At 43.2% G+C, this 24,534-nt stretch overlaps 1 protein-coding gene across 1 annotated transcript; it reads right to left on the bottom strand.

Annotated features, from left to right (window-relative positions):
• Positions 1–1,035: 1,035 nt before the first annotated feature.
• Positions 1,036–23,389, bottom strand: LOC141971083 (cell surface glycoprotein CD200 receptor 1-A-like). Its single transcript, XM_074928186.1, has 6 exons — positions 23,302–23,389; positions 5,398–5,712; positions 4,373–4,624; positions 3,464–3,563; positions 2,459–2,510; positions 1,036–1,158 (listed from the first exon to the last, which is right to left on the bottom strand). The coding sequence occupies exons 1-6, from the start codon at positions 23,387–23,389 to the stop codon at positions 1,036–1,038; spliced, it is 930 nt and encodes a 309-aa protein (XP_074784287.1).
• Positions 23,390–24,534: the final 1,145 nt, after the last annotated feature.

The following is a 24,534-nucleotide window of genomic DNA, read 5'->3' as shown; positions in this document are numbered from 1 at the left end:
TTTGTTTTATTCCCAAAAGATATTTTGGGAAGGTGAGAAGTCACCTCAACATGAGCCACATGAAGATATCTAAGCTAATTTACATACAGAAAAGTGAATTTGCAAATATATTTAAAAGAATATCAATAAAACCTTTAGACATATCAATGAAAAAATCTTCAATTGTGGTAGTTAAAATAAATACGACTAGAATTAGCAAGCATTTTATCCTTTTTGGACATTATTGCACAGTGATAGAAGACATATTTGAACTTGTTTCATTGTGTGAAATACTTGATGTTTGTTTGTGTAACATAATTCTTTTACAGTATCGTAATGCTGATACTCTTAAGAAAGAGGACGATACCATATTTTGAGAGAAACTTATGGAAAAGTAATCATAACAATAATCTGAGAATGAACACATTTAGCGGAAATACTGAATATGAACCTAACAAGTAAATTCATCACGGTAGTGAAGTCTCTTTCTTAGTGGTTGACCTTCTAAAGTCATCACTCGTTTCCATTTTTAGAACTGGGGTATTAAAGGTCCTCCCTACCAGTATCTTCCACCATTTGAGCTATTCTGTGATGATCAGTACTCAGACCCTATGGTAGTAATTTGTGAATTGGAAAAAAAGTGGCTGTTAGTTGAAGAGTGTTTCATTTTAGTTCAGACATAACACTTCTCCCATCTCCCAAAGGTGTGCAACATAGTGTTAAGTGCATCAAAGTAATGCCTAGAAGTGACTGCCAAAACTAGGATCTCCAAGGCAAGAACAGCAAAGGGAAGATTGATCACAACAGCTTTTCCGGGAAAAACTATGGCATGGGGTCAGTCATGTGCTCCCAAAGGAATAACCTGTTTCCTTTCCCAAGGAAGAAGGCAAAACAGGGAAAAAAGAGAACTATACAGACTCATCAGCAAGCACAGGTGTTTGAACAGACCTAGTGAGCTATGTTGCCCCCAAATCCAAAGAAATCCTCTGAGAAGTTTCTGTCTATAACCAGTCTTTCATAAAGTGTCTCTCTCCCTCTCCAGTGTCGTTGAATCATTCAAGTTGCTGGTGACAGTCTTTGTGGAAGATTCTGCCCTGCTGTCAGATCAGACACTGAGTTGTAAATTATGTTTTCCTTCTGTACATAAGTAGTATAAGGTTCCACTTCCGCTGTGTCATCCTAGAGAAACAAAACCAAAAACTGTAAATATAAGGAGCAGTTTAGTTTGGCAAGACTCTGCAAGCCTTTTGTCTGAACTGAAGAATGTAACTGGGGAATGGTGCGCCCATATTTATTCCTCTTGGACTCAAGAAAAAAAAACCTCTATTGCTTTTTCTACCAAAGAACCTGTATTGCTGTTTCTGTCAAAGATTTGGAGGGTAAAGCTGAGGTATTGGTTCACCTGCATCCCTTTCCTTCTACCTGACTTATTTTGGGCTGAAAAAAATTTTAATATGGTCTAATTCTCTAGAAAGAGCAAATAACATGTTGGAGTCTTGACCATGATTGATTCCTCCATCAATCTACAGTTTCTGTCTACAGAGATGCCAATGAAAATTGTGTGATGTGACAGCAGGAACACTGGTACTTAACCCATTATTTTACATTAATGCAACTGTGTCTGTCAGCAACAGCTGGGAGGTAGGGCAGCAGAACAGGAGGAATAATGATAACTAGAATGGACTAAGTCTTTTCCAAACTCGAAACTGATGCACCTTTTTAAGTGGATAACAAAATCTGAGCCTAATATCTACTGTAGGTGCACAGATATTCGCAATATAGACATAACACATCTTGCCTGCATAGAAATGCTGTTATTTATACTTGGTAGCAGAGAACAGAGACACAGAGTTGATGAGTGAATCACTCAGCTATACAGGAAGATTGGAACAGCAGAGGGAATTCAAGAATATCTCCCAGCTTGCAACTCAGCACTCCCTCCATTGGTTTATAAAATCTTTTGTCTTGAGTATGGTTGGTTCTTTGATTGTGGATTGACCATACAAAATCAAGAGTGGCCTTCAACACTTGCACATTATCACTCTGGACACCAAGAGGGATAGTCTTTTTTTTCCTGTGTCTGCTAATTTTGTTGTTTAATCCTCTTGTTTACTAATAGCTTTCTTAATATTCCCCAACCCATGATACTGCCTCTCTTCCTGAGTACTGTTTGTCCAGCAGTTGTGGTCAGTGTATGTGATATGACCATAGAGATGTGGTGGGACTCAATCCTTGCTAAGATAAAGGATGGCAGTTTCTGAGCCTTTGCTGTTGGAACTTGCCTCTAATGTTTGCTCCAAATCAAAATTATGGTGATGTTTTGTCCTGAGATACAGCTAAGAGCAAACATAGAAGACACGGTAGCACCCGCTGAAAGCAGAGAGTAAAAATCTAGTTGTTTTCCTTTACTGACCATCTTTTCAGAGCTACCAGAAGATCCCTGATTTGGTGATGGTCTAATTTGTGTCATTGTCCTTACCTGTGGGGAATGTGTAGGAGCAGTTTCAGGAGGTTTGGTTTTGTGGCACAGTCTGTGAAAAAGAAAAGAAGTATTAAAGCAGACTCCTTCCTCAATCCTAGGCTTGGCTGGATCACAGACTGGTTTCTTTGATCACAAGCTTACGAAACATTTATTTTTCTTGTCAAGAGTAAAGCCAAAAGTCTTCTCATGTCTCTCCTTCCTTGACCTTTGATCCTGAAATTATGGCACCCTGACTTTCTTTAGAGGTCTTTTCTCATGTTTGTGGGAGCTTAAGCACAAAGTAGAAGCAGAAGATTAACATCAGAGTCTGCTGGAAGGATGTACAATTTGCAGTTGGTGAAGTTGTGTTAAACTAATTCTTCAACTCTGATGGAGAAGGTTTGGGAGAAAAACAGTGTTGGAATAGGGGAAGGAGGTAACATAGCTGAAATTTTCAATACAGGTGCTAGTTCAGCCTTTCTCTGCACAAATGATTTCTATAGTTTTTCCTTGGAACTGCTCTTTTGTCCAAAGTAAATCCTAAAGGGGCTAAAGTCCTGCTTCCCCCAGGGAGCTTTTTCGTAACTACAGACACAATCTGTTGTCTTGTTTGTTGCTATGGCAGGATAGCACTGGTCAGTCCTCTGGCACTTAATAGAACTTATTGGGCAGCAGAACCAAACCCCTGATCTAAACAACAGAGACACTGACAGACTCTCACAGTATCTAAAGAACAGCTTTACTCTCCCAGTTCCCTACAAGAATGAAGAGCTCCCCTTTAGCATAGCAGGCAATGCAGTGAGGATCCTTTGCCAACTTCTGCCCATTTATATTTTACTCAGGTGCATTATTCAGTGGTGATGTGTGCAATGCACTGTGCCCATAGTATAGAAATACTTGCAGTTAATTCAGATATTCATAGCAGCACAGACTGACAGAATCATATGATTTCAAGACACAAACAGTACTTAAAGATTCGTTCTAGCACCAGACAGTATTTCCTTAGCTCTCTATCATACATACCTGTTACTGTGGAGCTTAAAACAATAAATGAGAGTCATGGAGGTGATAATGCTCAGGAAACAAGGAATGATGTAGACATGCGGGTTAACGCTTTCATTCCCTAAACAGAAAGAGTTAGCCTTAGTTGTATCTTCTACCGCTCAGTTTCTTTATTATTTTAGTATAGGATTAAAGCTGCTTTAGCACATAAACACATTTTCAGCATGCTTGTAAAATAAATATAATCCCCTTCAGCAGAAGTGAAAGTCAGTAATGAAACTTGTCTGAGAAACACAGATGGTGTCTGTGTCAGAGACAAAAGCAGATCCCACAAATCCCCCAGTGGACACTCGATATTTTTTCACTAAGCCACCTGCTCCTCTCCAGGACTCAGCACATCTCAGTACTGCAACTCACATATAGTTCTCAAAAGCAACAAAAAACCCGAAAAACCAGAAACCAAATGTCATACAGTGTCAGAGATTCACAACTCAGAATGAACTGATTTATTTGTTCCCGTTGGCCCCACAAGAGTTGGTTCTCTTTCTCTCTCTCACCATGATCTGAGCAAGAGCCTTTACAGTTTAATCTAAAAAAATTTTGCTGGTATTCTGCTTCCAAGTGATTATTTTAACACTAAGATCATGACTGCTTTGTCTCTGTTTCCAACAACATTTCCACTTACTAAAAGAACGTTACGACACTTATGTATCTCCCTCTTAGGGAAGAAACCACTAGGAAATAGTGCCTAGAACACAAACAAGCTGGTAATGCTTCTGGGCAAAGGCAGTAGGGGATGGTACTCTTGTCTATAAAAGACTTCATTGAAGGATCCTATAGCTCTACAGATTTTCCTTCCTGGAAGGAACAAGAGTGTACACACAAGGCTAAATGGGGTTTTGAACTCCAAACACACAGAGGGAAGCTTACCCGGGGGACGACAGGCTATGGACTTGCTCTGGTTCCCAGCTGGGTGGGACACAATGCAGGTCGTATTAGTCCTGTTGGTGCTGTGTGCTGTGAACTTGCTGAGAACAGTCACTGTCCCGTTGTCGTGGGCTTCTTCCCTGGGGGTGGAGGTGCTCTCCAGGACCCACGAGATCTGAGCAGGCGGCTTCCCTGCCGCTGCCTGGCACACAGGGACCCCGTGGTCATCGCAGTACAGGGTCAGCCTCGGGGGGGCTGCAAAGCATCAGGAAGGGGACATGCATGGAGTTAGTTTGCCTCAGCTGGGGCAGGATCTTCTTGTTCTCTACCCGCAACCAACACAGTGAAAAGAGGAGAAGAAGGTTGGAGGTGCCGTCCCGTTACAGTGACATGGGCCAGAGTCACAGGACACAAAGACTGAGCCTCTTTTCTCCTTTTGGACAACTGTCCCCCTTTCAGGTGAGTTACCACAGCCATGTGCTGTTAGAGGAGGATTCCCTGGACACTGCAGTAGGGAATTATCCCAAATACAGGGCTGAATCACACTTTTGTCCTAAGCAGCCGTCATACATGTGGGTTAAAATGTACTTGAATGCCAGCATAAGAGGAAATGGGTCCGTTCTTACTGTCTGGATAAGAACATCCCGTGTTTGACAGAACATCTCAGCACTTGGAAGTGTTACTCTCCCAGGCTTTAGTTCTCTTAAATTAGTGTAGTGATGATTGAGTCTACAGAGTAACCAGAAGCATACACAGAATCCTCTGTTAGTATATTGGAAATTGCTTGACACCTCTCATTTCTAACTCGATAGTGGGAAAGGGGGCAGCAGAAGGGAGAGGAGTTTTAGGAGATAAAGAGAAAGGAGAAACAGAGCTCCTATCAATGAAAGGCATGATGGTTTATCCCAGGCAGAAAGCTCTTCTTTCTTACTGCATGCTTCCCCTGGTGCATGGGGTGAGGAGCTTTGTATGTCCAGGCCCAGACATTGTCCTTTGGAGAACTGTAAAATGAGGAAGAAGCCCCTTACCCAGCACGGTCAGGTGGTACGTCTTGTGGAAATTCCCTTCTGTTTTTACTAGTTCGCAGATGTAATCTCCCTCATGAGCTATTTCCACTTGTCGTATCTCAAGGGTGGGATCTCGATCTGGTCTGAATTTCCAGTTGATTCTGTCACTGCAGTTTGTTCTGTCTGTCTTGTTCTGATCAGCCCTGTACCCCAAGGCGCAGTGCCCTCCAACCTTGGGCATTATTTTCCATGTTACCATAGTTGCATTTGTTTTTGGAGAGCAGGTGAGCACACAGCTGCTACCTACTGTCGCTGTCACTGTCACTCTGTTGTTCCCTGAAGGAGAGAAAGAAGAAGAAGGACGTGTGAGAAGGTGCCCAGGGATGTCACTCACAGCCTTGGAGTTCTGGTCTGTGCTTCACAGAGACATGTCTGCACTTTACACACCAGCATTAGGCCCTGTCTGTGCTAATCTATAAGTGTCTGACATTTTGTATTACAGCTGTGGTTTATGCACCCAGTGGCCTATCACAGCCTGCTCCCTTAACATTCACAACAAATTTCCCACTGGGGCTCATCTCAGTGGATAAGACAGGTATTGGAGGAAGACCCTACTTCTGCCCATTGTCTTAAGCAGTTCAGCATCTGAATTATGTGTCTCTGTTGGCAAATCCTCCAGTGTTTGCTCACAGGGTTATTATTACTTACAGGCTGAAATGATGGAAATTTGACTGTTGGATTTGGCCACGTGACTTTTCTCTGGAACTGTTGCTACCAACAAAGTAAACAACATTGACTTCTGCATTCATACGAAATCCAACCCTGTGGGCAAAGGCCTTGTCTACACCTCTCAGACATGACCACAGTGTAGATAATAATGGTGGAGCTTTGTGTAGAAGGAAAGGTTTTTTGCCTCATGTCTTAGGGCAGTCTTTTCATTATCGAATCTTTGTGAACATTCACACAATGAATATACACAATGTGTACATGTACATAGGCATTAACACTGTGAATGCACTTTTTTTTACTGCAATGGTCCCCACAGGACATGCATGGAAGTCCTACCCATCTTTGTGCCAGGCACGCAGTTACAAAGGTGTAAAATATGCCCATACTCATGTGCATGTTCCTTGCAAGGCTAGGATTGCAAAGAAATTTTATTCAGTTGATGTATCAGCTGTGTTGACGCTCTAATAGTGAGCATGTCTTGTTCTTGAATTCCAGTTTGCATTTGCTTGGAAACGTTCTTTTTTTTTTCTTTTTTTTTTTTTTTTTTTCTTTCTATGACAGTGACTCTTCTTTTGGGTTTTAAAAGATGACTCTTGCTTGGAGTCAGGCACCATACCTCCTCTCTTTATCTTTTCATGATCCATGAACAATGTCCTTGAAGCTAGATATCTGTATAGAAAAGCTTGGACCTAGTCCTCTTGTCCTTTTTGGAAGTTATCACATTGGCCATTGAAGGGTGGAGAGCCAAACTAATATTACGGCTCCTCTGTGTGTTGTGTTTGTTGAAAACAATTTACACCCTCAGGATTGCCTTTAATTTCTTTTAATTTGGTTTGGTTTTGTTTATGGGCCTCTGAATTTCTTATTAGCAAAGAAACTAATTTGCCCATGTTTTCTTTTTCCACAACCTTTCAGGACTAATTCTTTTTTGCACATATTGAACATGAGCCATGCTTTCTTTCTTTATATTGACCAGATTTGGGACCCTTCATCTGCCTGTGTTTTCAGCTGACACATCCAAGGGGTCAAGTTTCTAACCCTGAGATTCATTTCACTATCTCCTTGACCATTGAAGCCCCTCGACATGATGCCACCTTTGGGACAGTTGGCTCTTTTGCTTTGTTTCTGTCATATTGGGACCTCATCCTTAATAAAGTGTTCTGTGATGGGGTTTGTTCGCAGTAAAGGTACATGTGGGCAAGCACTCAGAGGTGAATGAAAGGTCAACTGTAACTTATATGTGCATTAGCATTGCCTACGCTTACATATGCAGCCCACCTTCCTTCATAAGGCACTTTTGAAACTGAGAGAAAACAAGAGTTTCTGAGGTACAGGTTGTAAAACATTGTGAAGAGTAGGTGAGGGAATGGGAATTTTGTGTCATTTGGGTCCTACTGAAATTAAAAGCAAACAATCCCCCAAATCCACAATGTATGTACATGTATAAATAGCCAACTGAAGAATCACAGAATCATCTTGGTTGGAAAAGACCTTGAAGCTCCTCCAGCCCAACCATGAACCTCACCCTGACCGTTCCCAACTCCACCAGATCCCTCAGCGCTGGGTCAACCCGACTCTTCAACCCTTCCAGGAATGAGGACACCCCCTCCCTGCCCTGGGCAGCCCATTCCAACGCCCAACAACCCCTTCTGCAAAGAAATACTTCCAAAGAGCCAGTCTGACCCTGCCCTGGTGCAGCTTGAGGCCATTCCCTCTTGGCCTGGTGCTGGTTCCTTGGTTCAAGAGACTCATCCCCCGTCTCTGCACCCTCCTTTTCAGGGAGCTGTAGAGGGCCAGGAGATCTCCCCTCAGCCTCCTCTTCTCCAGACTAAACCCCCCCAGTTCCCTCAGCCTCTCCCCATCAGACCTGTGCTCCAGACCCTGCACCAGCTCCGTTGCCCTTCTCTGGACACGCTTGAGTCATTCAATGGCCTTTTTGGGGTGAGGGGCCAAAACTGAACCCACTCATCAGGGGGCAGCCTCACCAGTGCCGAGTACAGGGGCAAGATCCCTTCCCTGTCCCTGCTGGCCACACTACTGCTGACACAAGCCAGGATGCCATTGGCCTTCTTGGCCCCCTGGGCACACTGCTGGCTCATTATCAATCCCCCCCAGGTCCCTCTCTGACTGGCAGCTCTCCAGCCACTCCTCCCCAAGCCTGTAGCGCTGCTGGGGGTTGTTGTGGCCCAAGGGCAGCCCCCGGCATTTGCCCTTAGTGAAACTCCTCCAGTTGGCCTCAGCCCATGGCTCCAGCCTGTCCAGGTCTCTCTGCAGAGCCTCCCTACCCTCGAGCACATCAACACTCCCACCCAACTTGGTGTCATCTGCAAACTGACTGAGGGTGCACTCGATCCCCTCATGTAGATCATCAATAAAGATGTTAAACAGGAGTGGCTCCAAAAGCGAGCCCTGGGGGACACCACTCGTGACCAGCCTCCAACTGGTTTTAACTCCGTTTACCACAACTCTCTGGGCCAGGTCGTCCAGCCAGTTTTTTATCCAGCAAAGTGTGCGATTGTCCAAGCCTCGAGCAGCCATTTTTGCCAGGAGAATGCTGTGGGAAACGGTATCAAAATCCTTGCTAAAGTCAAGGTAAATTACATCCACAGCCCTTCCCTCATCCAATAAGCAGGTCGCTCCGTCGTAGAAGGAGATCAGGTTTGTCAGGCAGGACCTGCCTTTCATAAACCCGTGCTGACTGGGCCTGAGCATCTGATTGTCCCTCATGTGTTGCATGATGGTGTTTAGGATGAGCTGCTCCATCAGCTTCCCGGGCTGACAGGCCTGTAATTTCCCGGATCACCCTTCCGACCTTATAGATAGGCGTCACATTGGCCAATTTCCAATCATTCAGGACCTCCCCGGTCAGCCAGGACTGCTGGGAAATGATGGAAAGCAGCTTGACGAGCACCCAGTCAGCTCCTTCAGCACCCTCGGGTGTATGCCATCCAGCCCAATAGACATAGTCACTGACTGCCTCCTGGATTGCAGGGGGGTCGTTCTCCCAGTCTCTGTCTTCTGGCTGAGGAGACTGGATTCCCTCAATACAACTAGTCTTGTTATTAAGACTGAGGCAAAGAAGGCATTAAGTACCTCAGCCTTCTCCTCATCTCTTGTTACCATGTTTCCTCCTGCATCTAGCAGGGGATGGAGTCTCTCCCTGGACTTTCTTTTGTGACTGACATACTTATAGAAATATTTCTTGTTATCCTTGATTGCTGAGGCCAAATTAATTTCTAGCTGGGCTTTAGCCCTCCTGTTTTCCACCCTGCATAGCCTCACAGTGTGTTTGTAATCACTGTGTGTGGCTAGCCCCTTCTTCCAAAGGCTGTAAACTCTCCTTTTCTCCCTGAGTTGCAGCCAAAGCTCCCTGTTCAGCCAGGGTGGTCTTCTCTGCCACCGGCCTCTTTTACAGCACCTGGGAACTGCCTGCTCCTGTGTTATTAAGGTTTCCTTCTTAAAGAGCACCCAGCCTTCCTGGACCCCTGTACCCTTCAGGACCATCTCGCAAGCGATCCTGTCAAGAAGGTGCCTAAACAAGACAAAGTCAGCCCTTCTGAAGTCCAGAATGTCAGTTCTGCTTCTCCCTCTCCTGGCCTCTCTAAGAATAGAGAACTCTATTAATTCACGATAGTTGTGCCCAAGTCGGCCTCCAACTGCCACATCATCCACCAGCCCTTCTCTGTTCACAAAGAGGAGGTCCAGCAGGGCACCTTCTCTGGTCGGTTCTCTCACCAGCTGCATCAGGAAGTTCTCTGCCACACATTCCAGGGATCTCCGGGACTGGTCTCTCTCTGCTGTGTTGTATTTCCAGCCGATCTGGGAAGTTAAAGTCTCCCACAAGTACAAGGGCAAGAAGACCTGTTACAGATAAATAACATTTTTCAAAATCTCCTAGGTGCAACAATTAATGAGTTAATAGGAATAATAGCCATAATTGTAGTGCAAGCCAGCCTCCGTTTACAACCTCACTCATTTCCTCTTGACCATTAAACTTTGGGGCTCTAAATCTCTGAGTGCTCTGTGTCTCTGGTGGAACCCCAAGTTGCTCTTTTTTTGGGCTGTGTAATGGTTTTAGTGGCATTCTGAGAGCTGTGAGGAGAAAATCAAAGTACTGCTTTCAAACTAATCTGGAAGGACAACTGAAGTTAACCAACCTGATTTATACTGACAGATGAGTTTTTCACAAACTATTCCAAATACATTCAACCCCTCCCCAAACCTTTCAAGCAGATATACTAAAGAGGCTTTTGAAAGTTCAGCTGGAGCATCCAAAGAACTAGAAAACCTACGTTTTGTGTAATTAACTTTGTGAAGTTGTGTAAAAACTTTGTCAAAGTCTTCCTCAGAGGCACCAGACCTGACTTTGTTGTGTTTCTCTATCCCCTTATGCAGAGCTGGAATTCTATAACCTCGGCTGGCCTTTGCCCAGTTCCTGAACATTCACAACATTATAAGAAATAGTCTTAATGAGCATCAACTTCAAATTATTAGTCAAAGCATTACTATTAGCCTCTTTGAGAAAAATACAGTTGGTTTTACCTTAATAATATTGTCTGAAATCTCACTGTATTCTGGAATCTAGGTGAATGAACCATTCCGGCTTAACCACTTTTCCTTCTACTTAACTGTGGTCTTGGGAAATGTTTTTGAACTTGCAAAATGAACACAGTTCACTGCATTTTAATTACTTAAGGATTCCTTTAAAACTTTTTGCTTTTTCATTTTGATGATTAAGTATCCTTTGGGTGAAGACATTTCCAAACCTAGACCTAGCTCCTGCAGGCTGATAGGAGGTGTAGCTGCAATATTGCCCACACTACACTACACCGTACAGTGCTGTAATGTATTAGTTAATCCAGCTGTATAACATGGAAATTAGAGTGTAATTCTGAAATTTTTTTCTGCTGGTAGAAGAGGAAAATTAGGTGGGGATAGTATTTCACTGAAGCCATCTACTTCCCATTTTTATTAACTAAAGGAAATAATCCTTAGCTTCCTGCTGCTCGGTACTGCCAGGATTCAACAATTAATGTTTCCAAGCATGGCTGAAGAAGAAAAGTGCTATCTATTCACACCATTTGCTGATACACAAATTACCCACCAGCCCCACAAATACTTGTTTCCTTAATTCAATTGTCAGCAGTATTCTGTGATACACTGGACACTGGAAGTGTTTTTAAATGACGAGGTTTTTTCTGCCTACTGTAATTTCAAGGAAATATGAGGTGTGTGTTTCAAACTCAAATGATTTTACCAAGAGAGGAACTGAAAGAAGCCTTTTGTCTCATGATGGCTTTTGGATGTATGTTCTATGAATGTCTCTGAAAATTGGAGAACAAAGTGTTTCGTCTCCCAGCTTAACACTGTCTAGAGCCTCAGAGCTCCTAGTCATGTCACCAGTATGGCTGACCTCATCTAAAAATGACTAAGCAAACCTAAGCATTCAAACAGCCTCTGTGCTGGGGCCTGGGGTTTCCTTGGATAATGTTAACCAAGGTTGTACAGGCATGACAATGTGCATATTTAACCATTTACACTTTCACTTATCTATTAAAGCAGTATCATTTTACTTGTCTTTCAACTCTACATCTCCTAAGCAGCCCATTGCAATGTACAAGTTCCCCAAACCAATGGCTTGTGTACTTCAAGACTGGAAAGAAAGAGGGAGTGGAAGTGGTGCTTTCTGCTATGCCTTTCTGTCATATTCTGAATGAATCAGGTACAATTCACTTAAAATTATGAGCCACATCCGTCAGCTTAAAATCTGCTGAATTACGTTTAAGTACAATTTTAGCTTTACGATAAATTCGCAGAAGGATTCTCAATTCCCCTGTATCTTGTTTTTAATTTAGAAGGCTTTCAGCAAGGCAGGAGGTTTTTTTTCCCCAAGTGGTAGATTAATAAATTAAAAAATCTTCTTGTTTATCCTATCCTTACATACACTTTCCTAGTATTGTAAAGAAGCCTTATAAACCTAACAAACTGCTTTCATTTTACTGTTCTCTTTCATTGCTACAGTGTAGGTAAGTGGCATCAGTGTAAATATGAATTGTGTACTTTCTTCCTTGCTTTGCTTCTTTTCCATACATGCTGCTAGAAACCTGATCTTTAACTTCTTTTACAGAGGAAGAATGCGTATGCCAAAAATCCTGAAAGGTTTGATTAATTTGTATTTCTGAAATGACTTTGAAGACCTGCTCTTAAGGTGGAGCAGAGAATATGTTTCTATCTCTGTAGAACAGACATATATCATTAGAGGAAGTTTTATCCTATATAATGACCCTGTTAGCCTGTTTGCCTTCTCCCAAGAACTGTCTAAAACTCTGACTGTCTGTCTTTGTGTTGAAGGCAGAGAAAGAAAAAAAAAAAAAAATGGTAAGGGAGCATGGTGTAACTGCAGAGCCTGCACCTATTTTGATCCTTTTCTGGTTCGGTGTGGCATGGAAGCATGTTGTGATGGCAGAGTGCTGTGGACACCTCCTAGACTGAGCCCCAACACCAGCATAGCCAGGCTGATAGTTCTGCTGGGCATTTTCTCACCAGCCCTGTTTGTCAGCCGTGTGGATGATTATGTGCTTCCATTTCTGTAGATGCTCACTCACATTACCATGTGGTGCAGAAATCTTCCAGCATGCTTGCTATTCTCCCAAGAAAGCCCATGCTAAAAGAGAGCTCTGCTTCATTTTACCACAGAGCATAGTGCTAAGTTCAGATAATTTAAGGTTCTGACTGTGTGAGCTAAAATCTTGTCACTCACAGCAAAATAGGACTGGGCCTGGGTAATACTTGATAAGAAGCTTCCAAACCACAAAGAATAGTGTTAGCCACTTCATAACAGTTTCTGATGAAAAGGTGATTTACCTTTCTTTCTATTTAAACCTAAAATATAGTTTATTAAATGTCAAGACTTGATGGTTTTTACCTTTATTTAAAAGCAGTCCAAAATGTATATTCTCAGAAATTAATCTGTAAATAGCTATGGGAACCACTGGCACAATGGTAGTTCTTTAAATAGAAACTATCCTCATCTCTATCCTGTCCTTCCTGGTCAGTGATACCATTTCATTTAATTTGGAGGTGCTGATGGGACCTCATGTTGGGCTGAAGTTGGACGTGCTCTGCTTTCTCTTTCTAGTGAGCACACCAAAAGCCATCTAGTCTCTACAAGTACCTTTTAGTAGAACAGAAACCAATATGCTAGAAAGTGATAGCTCTTTGGGGAACACAGAATTGCTGCCTATATTAATGAAAAAAAAAAAAAGGCCTAAAAATAAATCTCCCCTGCTCTCTGTACCCCAGTAGCTTTTGGTGACTTGTCAGGCTGCACAGATTCCACATGATCTCTCCTGAGCTAATTTTTCCATCACTTCCATGACTTCTTGTGGGACTGCTCCAACCAAGCCCTTTGCCAGGGTCTCCCCCTCTGCTTTCTTTGCCCTCCTTATGCTGCCTGCCAGAGTCTGCACTCCTGGGTATGTACTCAGGCACTCTGAGGGAAGGCACAACCTCCCCTTCCCTCTGGGAATTTCACTAAACCTAAAGAGTATGTGTCTGCTCTACAGGATAAATAAGCAAACAAAACTATTCCCTTCTGTTAAAGAGGAAATGTTCAGTGCTGCCGGTGTTTTAATTCAGACCTGTCACTGCACCACAATTTTCTGGAATGGTGCTTTCATGCTGTATGTAACATGGCTAAAAGTCACTCGCTAAAATTTCCTCTGTGGTAGCTGACTGGCTTATGACCAGTGCATTAGGGCATATATGCCATACACATCAGCATTTATCTGTTCAACCAAAGGTTTGGAAACAAGCCAGTGTGTTGTACTGCTGCTTCTCTTAAGGTGAAATCCTGTGTTATAGCTGAGCTGAACTGACAGCTTGCTGTAGCTGAAAAAGGGGATAACCAGTGCAGTGAAGGCCTCACTCTCTGTGGACCTGCAGAGGACAAGACATTTGAAGAGGTGTGAGCTATCAAGCTCATCGTAGTGCAGAGATAACTGTAGGATGATAATTAAATATCAGTACTGGTAACTGCTTCACTGCACACACAAGAGATGACGCGAAGGATCGTATATCTACACATGTATTGTAAATAACTTCTCATTTTCAGGCTTATTCTTCACAAATGAGTGGACTCTGAAAATACAGCCATCATTTTTTCTGTTAGCCAGAAGCAGAGGAGTTCAGGGGCCTAGGAGCACATGCTGTCTGTCATACTGACATAGAAAATAGGCAAGTCAGGTTCCAGAAGTTCTGTACAGCTCCAGGCTGACCATTCTATTTTGATTGTGGATGCAACTCCATCATGAGCAGGTTTCACCTTGGAGACTCACCTGAGAGGTGGGTACAGTAGGAAGCCTTTAGACTGAGGTCCTCCAATTTGACTCTGGCCACTAAAGTTCATTTAATTGTAATGCAAATAATATTATGCCATCCCTCATTGTCTCTCCTTGATGTTGAAGAAGATTTTAAGCCATGTCTGAGGAGGTTCTCAAGCTCTATTCCAGTTCATTGAGTGCACATTCCAATGCACTGACAGATCGCACTTTTATGTTTGAAAATGGACATATCCTCTCTCAGGAAAAAACAAACTCACTTGAGGAGTTCGCATTTGTGTTACAAAAATGTCCTGATTACTGTTGTCATGCTAAGATTACTGCAACAGAAAAAAAGAATGGGGAAAGACTTTGCTCTGTTTTTTTAACACGGTTGATGTAGTGTGTTTTACAGCTTCTGTGGATGACGAGTTGCACCAGTTCTTTTGCAGTGTCACTGATGAGAGGAAAATCCTCTCCCAGACTCCCTCACCCTCCATGGTGCCCCTTCACAATAGATTCCGGGCCCGGTAACTTTTGAACAAAGAAGAGAAGGAGAAAGAAAATGACACAAATGAAGATGACCAAGGTCCACCAAGGCCAGGTCATTTCAGACCAGGTATTAAAACCAGCTCTGAAAAGAATCCCAGAAGAGTCATTGTAGTGGGTGACTCCACTCTAAGGGGTGTCGAAGGCCCCACATGCAGACCAGACCCGCTTCATAGGGAAGTCTGCTGCCTCCCTGGGGCCCATGTCAAGGACCTCACAGCAACACTCCCCACCCTAGTGAGACCCAAGGATTACTACCTTCTCCTGGTTTTTCAGGTAGGTAGTGATGACATCACCAGGAGAAGGCTTAAAGCAATGAAGAGAGACTTCAGGTCCTTGGGAAAACTGCTTAAGGGGTCGGGGGCACAAACTGTTTTCTCCTCCATCCCTTCGACTGGGCGGATGGATGAGGAAGATTACAGGAGAATTCAGCAGATGAACAGGTGGCTCCAAGGCTGGTGTCACTGTCAGGGCTTTGGATTCTTCAATCATGGGTTGGTATACAGGGCACCTGACCTTTTGACATTAGATGGAATGCACCTGTCCCGGAGAGGGAAGAGGATCTTGGGGCAGGAGTTAGCTGGGCTCATTGACAGAGCTTAAAACTAGATTTGAAGGGGGGAGGGGGCAAAACATCAGCCCATCTGAAGTGCATGTATACCAATGCAGACAGCATGGGTAACAAACAGGAGAAGCTTGAAGCTGTGATGAAACAGGAAAATTATGATGTTGTTGCTATTACAGAAACATGGTGGGATGTCTCCCATGACTGGAGTGTGCCAAATGATGGGTGCAAGCTCTTCAGGAGGGACAGACAAGGCAGGAGAGGTGGTGGGGTGGCTCTGTTAGGGACTGTTATGATCGCTTTGAGCACAGGTGTAGTGAAGACAGGGTGGAGTGTCTTTGCATTAGAAACAGGAGGAAGACCAACAGGGCAGATGTTATAGTAGGAGTCTACTATAGGCCACCCAACCAGGACAGAGACATGGACGAGATATTTTATAGGCATTTAGGTGAAATCTCAGGATCGCTTGCCCTTGTTCTTGTGGGTGACTTTAACTTCCCAGACATCTGATGGAAATACAACACGGCAGAACGAGACCAGTCCTGGAGACTCCTGGAATGTGTGGGAGACAACATCCTGACACAGCTGGTGAGAGAACCGACCAGAGAAGGTGCCCTGCTGGATCTCCTCTTTGTGAACAGAGAAGGACTGGTGGATGATGTGGCAGTTGGAGGATGACTAGGGCAAAGCGATCATGAAATAATAGAGTTTTCTATTTTAGAGAGGCCAGGAGGGGAGGGGGGGGCAGAGAGGGGGAAGCAGAACTGACATGCTGCTTTCCATCATTTCCCAGCAGTCCTGGCTGACCAGGGAGTTCCTGAATGATTGGAAATTGGCCAATGTGACGCCTATCTATAAGAAGGTCGGAAGGGTGATCCGGGAAATTACAGGCCTGTCAGCTTGACTTTGGTGCCCGGGAAGCTGATGGAGCAGCTCATCCTAAACACAATCATGCAACACATGAGGGACAACCAGATGCTCAGGCCCAGTCAGCACGGGTTTATGAAAGGCAGGTCCTGCCTGACAAACCTGATCTCCTTCTACGACAGAGCGACCTGTTTATTGGATGAGGGAAAGGCTGTGGATGTTGTTTACCTTGACTTTAGCAAGGATTTTGATACCGTTTCCCACAGCATTCTCCTGGCAAAAATGGCTGCTCGAGGCTTGGACAATCGCACACTTTGCTGGATAAAAAACTGGCTGGACGACCTGGCCCAGAGAGTTGTGGTAAACGGAGTTAAACCCAGTTGGCAGCCGGTCATGAGTGGTGTCCCCCAGGGCTCGGTTTTGGAGCCACTCCTGTTTAACATCTTTATTGATGTTCTACATGAGGGGATCGAGTGCACCCTCAGACAGTTTGCAGATGACACCAAGTTGGGTGGGAGTGTTGATGTGCTCGAGGGTAGGGAGGCTCTGCAGAGAGACCTGGACAGGCTGGAGCCATGGGCTGAGGCCAACTGGGGGAGTTTCACTAAGGGCAAATGCCGGGGGCTGCCCTTGGGCCACAACAACCCCCAGCAGCGCTACAGGCTTGGGGAGGAGTGGCTGGAGAGCTGCCAGTCAGAGAGGGACCTGGGGGGGGTGACTGACAGCCGGCTGAATATGAGCCAGCAGTGTGCCCAGGTGGCCAAGAAGCCAATGGCATCCTGGCTTGTGTCAGCAGTAGCGTGGCCAGCAGGGACAGGGAAGGGATCTTGCCCCTGTACTCGGCACTGGTGAGGCCGCCCCCCGATGAGTGGGTTCAGTTTTGGCCCCTCACCCCAACAACGCCATTGAATGACTTGATCGTGTCCAGAGAAGGGCAACGGAGCTGGTGCAGGGTCTGGAGCACAGGTCTGACGGGGAGCGGCTGAGGGAACTGGGGGGGTTTAGTCTGGAGAAGAGGAGGCTGAGGGGAGACCTCCTGGCCCTCTACAGCTCCCTGAAAGGAGGGTGCAGAGGCCTGGGTTTGAGCCTCTTTAGCCTAGTTGTAAGCGATAGGACAAGAGGGAATGGCCTCAAGTTGCACCAGGGAAATTTTAGACCAGATGTCAGGAAGTGTTTCTTTACAGAACGGGTTGTTAGGCGTTGGAAAGGGCTGCCCAGGGAGGTGGTGGAGTCCCCATCCCTGGAGGTGTTTAAGAGTCGGGTCAATTTAGAGCTTAAGGATATGCTGTAGGTGGGAACTGTGCTAGGTGAATGGTTGGACTAGATGATCTCCAAGGTCCTTTCCAACCTAGATAATTCTGTGTGATTCTGTGTGATTCTGATTTAGTCATTTCTCCTGTTTCTGAGTCTTTCTCACAGTAAAAGGAGAACAAAAGACTTTAAACCCAGGAAAATTTTATTCTGTAGCCATTAAAATTTTCAGGGGAATAACTGCAAAACAGCTACGCAGCTTGAAAGTGCTTTTGGTTGCTTTCAAATAGGAAAGTTTTCCAGGTTCTGTTATCCTTTATAGCAGGTTTTAACCCACAGTAGAACTTCCCCTTGCCCCCCAAATGACCCAAGTTCCATGACAGCCTCTTCAGAACTTCAGCTGTTAAAAGAGTTTTTCACACTGTAAAGCGACTGCTTGACTTTCTTAGGCATAATCCTGTTGTGTCTTTACTTCTTACAGTAACAATCTACCACAACATCTCCCCCACCACACTGCAGATTGCAACATATAGAACTTACAGGGGTATAATGAACTGAAACAATGGTCATACCACAAGCAAATGACTAACTGTATCTTGGAATGGATATATTATGTGAGCCATGGCAAGTCATAATCAAAAAGGCAGTACCGGACACTTGGAAGAGGCCACATAGAACAGGCTGAGCTCTGCATCTGTTTTCCCCTTCTTCCTGCCACAGAGTGCCTGTGACACTTAGCAAGGCTTGTCTGGAATGAACTCAAAGACAAACAAATAGAAGTGCTTTGTACTAGGGTAGAGATTGCTGTGACTCTGAAAATGTAGCCACAACAGCACAAGGCAGAGTATTAAGTAGTCAGACTAATTTTCATTATAGAAATACATGAACTAGCTGGCCTGAGGTCATCTGACTCTGTTTCTTGAAGCTGCAATCACAGTTCTATCAGCATGGACATATCTTTAAAAGGACACAAGAAGAGACATCCTTTATTGTTAGTTTCCCACTCACACTCTTTTATCCATACTCATCATTATTCCTTGAAAAGATCTCCTATTCCCATTTCATTCTATTTAGGCTTTTTTCCTATCTTGAGAAATTCCTCTCTTTGTCATACTCAAATTCTTTTGTTCTCCTTTTAACACATTTTTTGCTGCCACTGTTACTGTATCACTTGCAGTATAAACCTCTTTCCTGCTGTCGCATACAAGCTGAAATAGCAACCTTAAAACACAGCCACAAAAATACACTTTGTTATTGTAGATGGCTGTTTTTCCAGTATGAAGTGTCTGCAGTGTGGCTGAAATTTTTTTAGACTGCAAACTGTAGTATGACTTTGTACGTTGTGGAGAGGTGAGTGCACTGACAGAACTTAATAATGAAACAAAGGTTTCAGTCTTCAAAGGAATATACCTTTGCAGTTGCCAGCTCCTAGTTTTTAATTTTTCCTATGATCTTTTCATTCTCTTTAGCTTTCTCCAGTACTCTTTCACGCAGTCATTCAAGGCAGCTGACTTTGAAGGCAGAGGAAGGATGTTAAATCTCACCTAGTTAGAGATACTGTTCGTCCTCTTGAAAATCATAAATTAAGCTGAAGAACAGAGGGGCGATGAGGTAAACATGACGGACAAAGAAGAGAAAGCAAAAGGCAGTGTTAAAAGGAGGTGTCGGGTTCAAGGTAGCTTGATAATGATGTTTCTTAGCAGCCGATTTTTGCAGTAATTCTGTTTAACGATTTTACTAATGACATTGGCATTTGTATCAGGAGTGTGTGAGGAGATTTGTTGAAATCAGGAAGAATATAACATTATTAATACACAGAATGAAAATGTCACACAGAAAGAACCTTGATGAGCAGAAAGGTAGATGTGTGCTGAAATTAAACAGCTCAAAATGTCATAGCAATAATAATAGGTAATACAACAAATTTAGGCTGAAAAGTAGTATAGAAAATCTTGCCTCAGTCAGGATTAAAACTAGCCTTTCGATAAGATGGGTTCTTTTTTTGGTGCCTAGATTGTTTATGAAAAAGTGTTTCATGATACAATGCATTAAAAATAAAAGGAGATTTGATGCAGTGATGTAGGGATTCTCTCCGAGGTTTTGTTTCTACCTTCACATATATGGGCTGTGTGTCCAAGATTTCATAGAAAAAAGGATGCGGACACTTCTTTAATGAAGGAATTATTGTTTAAATGTTGTATTAGAGTCATGCAGCTTGCAGAACAAACACCATCAGCCAAAACCTCAACTGATACTAAATCGTCACCAAATTTAACACGCTGTCACATATTGTCAGTCAGGCTATAAAATTTGTGTATTACATTTATTATAGCAGCTTCTGTGTGCAAAGTAATTAGATCTTTGTCCTTGCAGAATGTGAGCTGGAATGGATGAGGGGAAAAGGGAATTACACTGGATGCCAAAGTGCCTTGGGTAGTAGTTCTTTCAGAGCAGCACTGGGACACCATGTGTAATGAAGAGTAAAAGCCCCCCACTTCTCAGTATAGAGACAGCTACAGAATGTTTTATATTCTGTTCTGCGTGTTGCACTTGCCTTTTACTCTCTTCCTCATGAGAAGAAAACAAGTTGTACCCTTTGTTTATGCTCAAGTGGTGTTTTCCTCCTATTCTAGATAAAAATAGTTAATTGACTGCAAACTGTAGGTTGTATGCCCACTTCTTCATGCTTTGCAGAAAGCAGACAAGGGACTGCTATTAAAACACCTTACAACCTCACTTTTATATGGTTAAAGTCTCAGTCATACCTTGTTTAGTGCTCAGATTTAGCATAATACTTCTCTTCCTACCATTTTCTTACTCAATACAAAGATAAGGCAGCATAAGATGATCCACTACACTTTTTTCTTATGAACAATTGTACCTCTAAATACAAATTATATCAACTGTGAGTTTAAGTAGTATGTACTTCTACAAGTGCATTACCAATTAAAGGAAAGCTGCTTTCTGGTCATAGAGTATGTGGTCAAATTGCAAGACTGAACTTCTTCGTTTCTATGATTTTGAAACTAGACACATCCAGACATTGTGTTTGGACCACAGCAAAGTAAAATGTTAATGTCACAAGGACATGCTTTGAAGATTGTACTAGAGCAATTTAGGTGTGTAAGAAAAATTGTCCTTAATTTCATAGTGCAGAATTCTGTTTAAGAATTTGGGGAAGAAAAACAGGATGTTTGGATACAGCTGGTTTTATGGTCAAAGAAGTCAGAATGATTCCAGCATATAGACCCAAAGAAATAGTGAAATGGAGACACATATAAGTTTACCAGAATAGTTTATTAGGCTATGATTTTTTGTATCTGGAGCAAGATTCCACAGTAAACTAGAATAGGAGGCAGCAAAGACAGGAGCACTTGAGCCCCCTAGGACACAGAAGGTAAGAAGGCAATAAAACACTAGTACACTAGTGAAAGAGAATTTGCAAGTTATATTAAGGAAAGAAAACAAATGAAAGCAGTAGCTTTTGAGAAAGTTCTGTATGCAGGTAAACTTGAACTCTAGCCAGGTTGCTCTGCAAATCTACTTCATTTTTATTCACCTCATACACTCTAATTCCAGCAGTGATGCAATGCCACTGAGTTCAATTTTTTACTTTTGACAAAACTGAACAACCATAGAGAATCACATCTAATTACTGCCTGGATTTCTTGCATCTTCCTCTGAAACACTCGGTCATATCTATTGTCACAGGATACAACTGCAGATGCAGGACTTACACAGTCCAACGTTCCAAGTGTTAATTCAATAAATAGAGATTTGTTGCATTCCTTTTCCCCTTTCCTTTGTAGTATGTCCACAACCACCTGAAGTGTCCTGTCTGCTTAGTTAAACTAGAGAAGTCTTCAAAGTGTTACCAAAAAGATTTTGAGTCTTTTCCACTGTCACAGAAGGATTGTTAGTACAGATCATATACTGGCAGCTTCAGTAGCATATTATCCAACTCTGCTTGGGGGCAGATCTAGATACAACAACCCTGAAATGACCTCAGCCTTGCTTCTGAGCTGCCCCTTCTGCTGTTGTAAAAACTAACCAAACCACACAAAACAACATGCTAAGGAAATGTTAAGGAAAATGCTAATGCAGATAAAGCCTGCTTACACACAGCTGTTTTTGCATGACCTTTTTTCATTCAGAGTGGCTTGCTCTGGTCTTCAGAAGGGGGGGACACATTGGATCAGCTTGACCTATTTAGCCTGTGATCTCTGAAGAAAAAAACCTAGTCACTATATCTTGAGCAGAACAAGCCACCCTGGTCTTGAAGGAAAGAAGTTTAAGGGCGCTAAAAACTTACCATCAAATGTGTGCTGACAGGGTTGCCAGTAGGATTCCCTTTTATCTCCCCCATTTTCTTCAAGGTTTTGTGACAGGTTTTGTGACTCCTTTACTTTTTGAGCAGCTGTATTCAAAAAAGTAGACTGTCTCTGATGCTACCACAATCTCTCTGTATGACCCTGAGCAGGTTCCTCAGTATTTTTCTGAGATGATAGTTCTTTAACTAGAGAATAGAGACAAGTTCTTTACCTCCAGTGTGCCTGTTGTGAGGTTACTGATGCAAAGTTTAATCATGTTTCCATTTTTTCCAATAGGTAGCACCGAGCTAACCATTTTGGATCCCTCATTTCATCAGCTAAACACACAGGCAGGTGTTCCCTCACTGCCAACAATGACTGCATCCATTATGTTTTAAAATATCACCAAGAAGCCATTTTTATCTTCTGGTCAAGTGAAATGGAATAATTCATGTCCATGCAGTTTAGTTCTACCTGTCCATAATATGGACACATGCACATTACATATTATTCAGAGATATCCCATTTAATTTGGATCTCGCAGACCTATCTGCCTTCTCTCTCTATATACAGACAGTTTAAGTTTCTGGAACTGCTGCTCAAATTCCTAGTTCCATTAACAAGTCCCCAGACTGCTGCATGGTGTCTGGAAGAGCACAAGCTGTAGAAATGCAAATGAACAAACAGTATGTGGGAGATGTTAACTGCTGTAGCTAAATATATTAAAACTAAGTCAACTACACTAAAAGACGGGGTTAGAAAGTCTTAGGAGTGCCACTGTCTTTGATAAAAAAGCCTTTCCCACTCTTGATATGGACCATGACCGTCAGGCTCAGAATGAAATTCCAGAAACTGCTCCCTGCTGTCAGTGCACCAGTGATCTTCCACAACTCCTCAGAAAGACTAAGAGATCCCTGCCCTATTTCAGAGTATCTGCAGCCTCTCTTCAGCAGAAACCACATGGCAAAAAGTTTCAAGCTCACAGACACTTCCCCAGGCATATTTTTAATATGTTAAATGGATCAGTTTCTCAGATTATGTGGATTTAGAGATCTGAGTAAAAAGGCTGTCTGTGACAAATGGTACATTCCCAGTTAAGGGTCACTAAATAACTGCTTACATGGAAGTCACGGGGATAATGCCTGGCAGCCTTCTGACCACTGTGAAAAGAAGAGCAGGAGCGGATATTGGGGAAACACGTTTTAGTTGTGCTCCATAATTTTTAGCAATTAAAGAAAATCAGAGCATGATGAATAGCTTTTATACAAAGAAAATATCTGTGCACATTTCACTTTTTTTTCCATCCCAACAGCTGATTGGCCCCAGTTAGACTCACCTACTGTTCTCGTGACCTTGGTGATGGTGAGCAGCACAAAAACACACACAGTCTTCCCAGCAATCTTCATGTCGGCTCCTGCTTTCATGGCTCAGGCAGCTCCCTCACTCCATCCATCCCGTCACCAACCTAGCTGTGGTCACGGGGAGTATTTCTCGCCTGCCAGTGCATCCTCAGCACCCACCGTCAGTGTTTTTCCTCCCCTTTCCCACTCCTCTCCTCTAGCTGTGAGTTCTCCTGATCGACTGGCTCCTCAAAGCTGGAGAGGTTCCTCCTTCTGACTTTTGAGAGCACTAGGCTTCCTGTGCTGAGAGCCCAGGCGAACGCTGAGGAAACCGACTGAACAACTCTGCCTTCCGTTCATTGGCTCTCCTCAGGAGGCTGATGAGTGGAGATAAACCCTGCAGCAGAGCTCAGAGGGGGTAAAAGTGGAGGAGATTATTGAAGGCTGAGTTTAATATCAAAAAGGAAATCTTAGTCTTGGGAAGCTAGAGAGAAACTTTTTCATATTTGTCGCTACTACTACAACTACAACTACTACTGCTACTTCTTTGTCACTTCTTTGACACTGCCTCCAAGAAAATTGCTCCTCATGTCTCCCTCAAAAAAACCCAAACAGTCTCAAGTCTTCTCTGTAAGTGGCATTCTTAATGATTTCTCCCTTCAGTAGCTACTGGCAGCATAGTTCTCATCTTGAACAAGAAGGCTTTCCAGGCCCTGGGGGAAAAAAATGAGTTGTGAGGGGGAAGAAAAGCCTATTTTACATACTTTTCAACAGAAATAATAAAGAAATTGAAGCTGGCTCATATCTTTCATTGGAAAAGTGTTTTTTTTCAGGATGCTGGTTTGTGGGGTTCTTTTAAATAATACTATACCTGTTTCCCCACTTCCTCACTGATCTAGTAATTTCAGATTCAGGGTTTCTTTTCCTTTCTTAAGACACAGCACTTCCCTAACACAGTTCTGTGGGCCAGCAACAGAGAAAAGACCTCATCTCTTGAAAGCTACAAGTCAGAATATTTACCACTGAGGACAGAGACATAAGAGGTAAAGACAGAAAACAGATCAAAGTTGGCAGGAAATCGAACTGCTCAGGAGCTAGGACTGCACACCATGTTTAAGCATCGGCAAGCTTTACTGATGACTGTAGTCTGATGTTCTGGTAATTTGGTTCAAAAATGGTCTGCATTGATGTTAACTGGAACAGAGCAGTGTGAATTAAGGTCCTGTGCA

The sequence above is a fragment of the Athene noctua genome, chromosome 1, assembly GCF_965140245.1.
Source record: "Athene noctua chromosome 1, bAthNoc1.hap1.1, whole genome shotgun sequence".
NCBI lineage: Eukaryota > Metazoa > Chordata > Aves > Strigiformes > Strigidae > Athene > Athene noctua.
This window is presented reverse-complemented; position numbering and strand designations above follow the sequence as displayed.

Coding starts and splice junctions, on each gene's coding strand:
- LOC141971083 (XM_074928186.1), bottom strand. CDS start 23,389: ATGAAAGCAGGAGCCGACATGAAGATTGCTGGGAAGACTGTGTGTGTT. Junction 4,625..5,397: donor GTACCACCTGACCGTGCTGG/GTAAGGGGCTTC, acceptor GATGCTTTGCAG/CCCCCCCGAGGCTGACCCTG. Junction 2,511..3,463: donor TTTAAGCTCCACAGTAACAG/GTATGTATGATA, acceptor TCTTTTTCACAG/ACTGTGCCACAAAACCAAAC.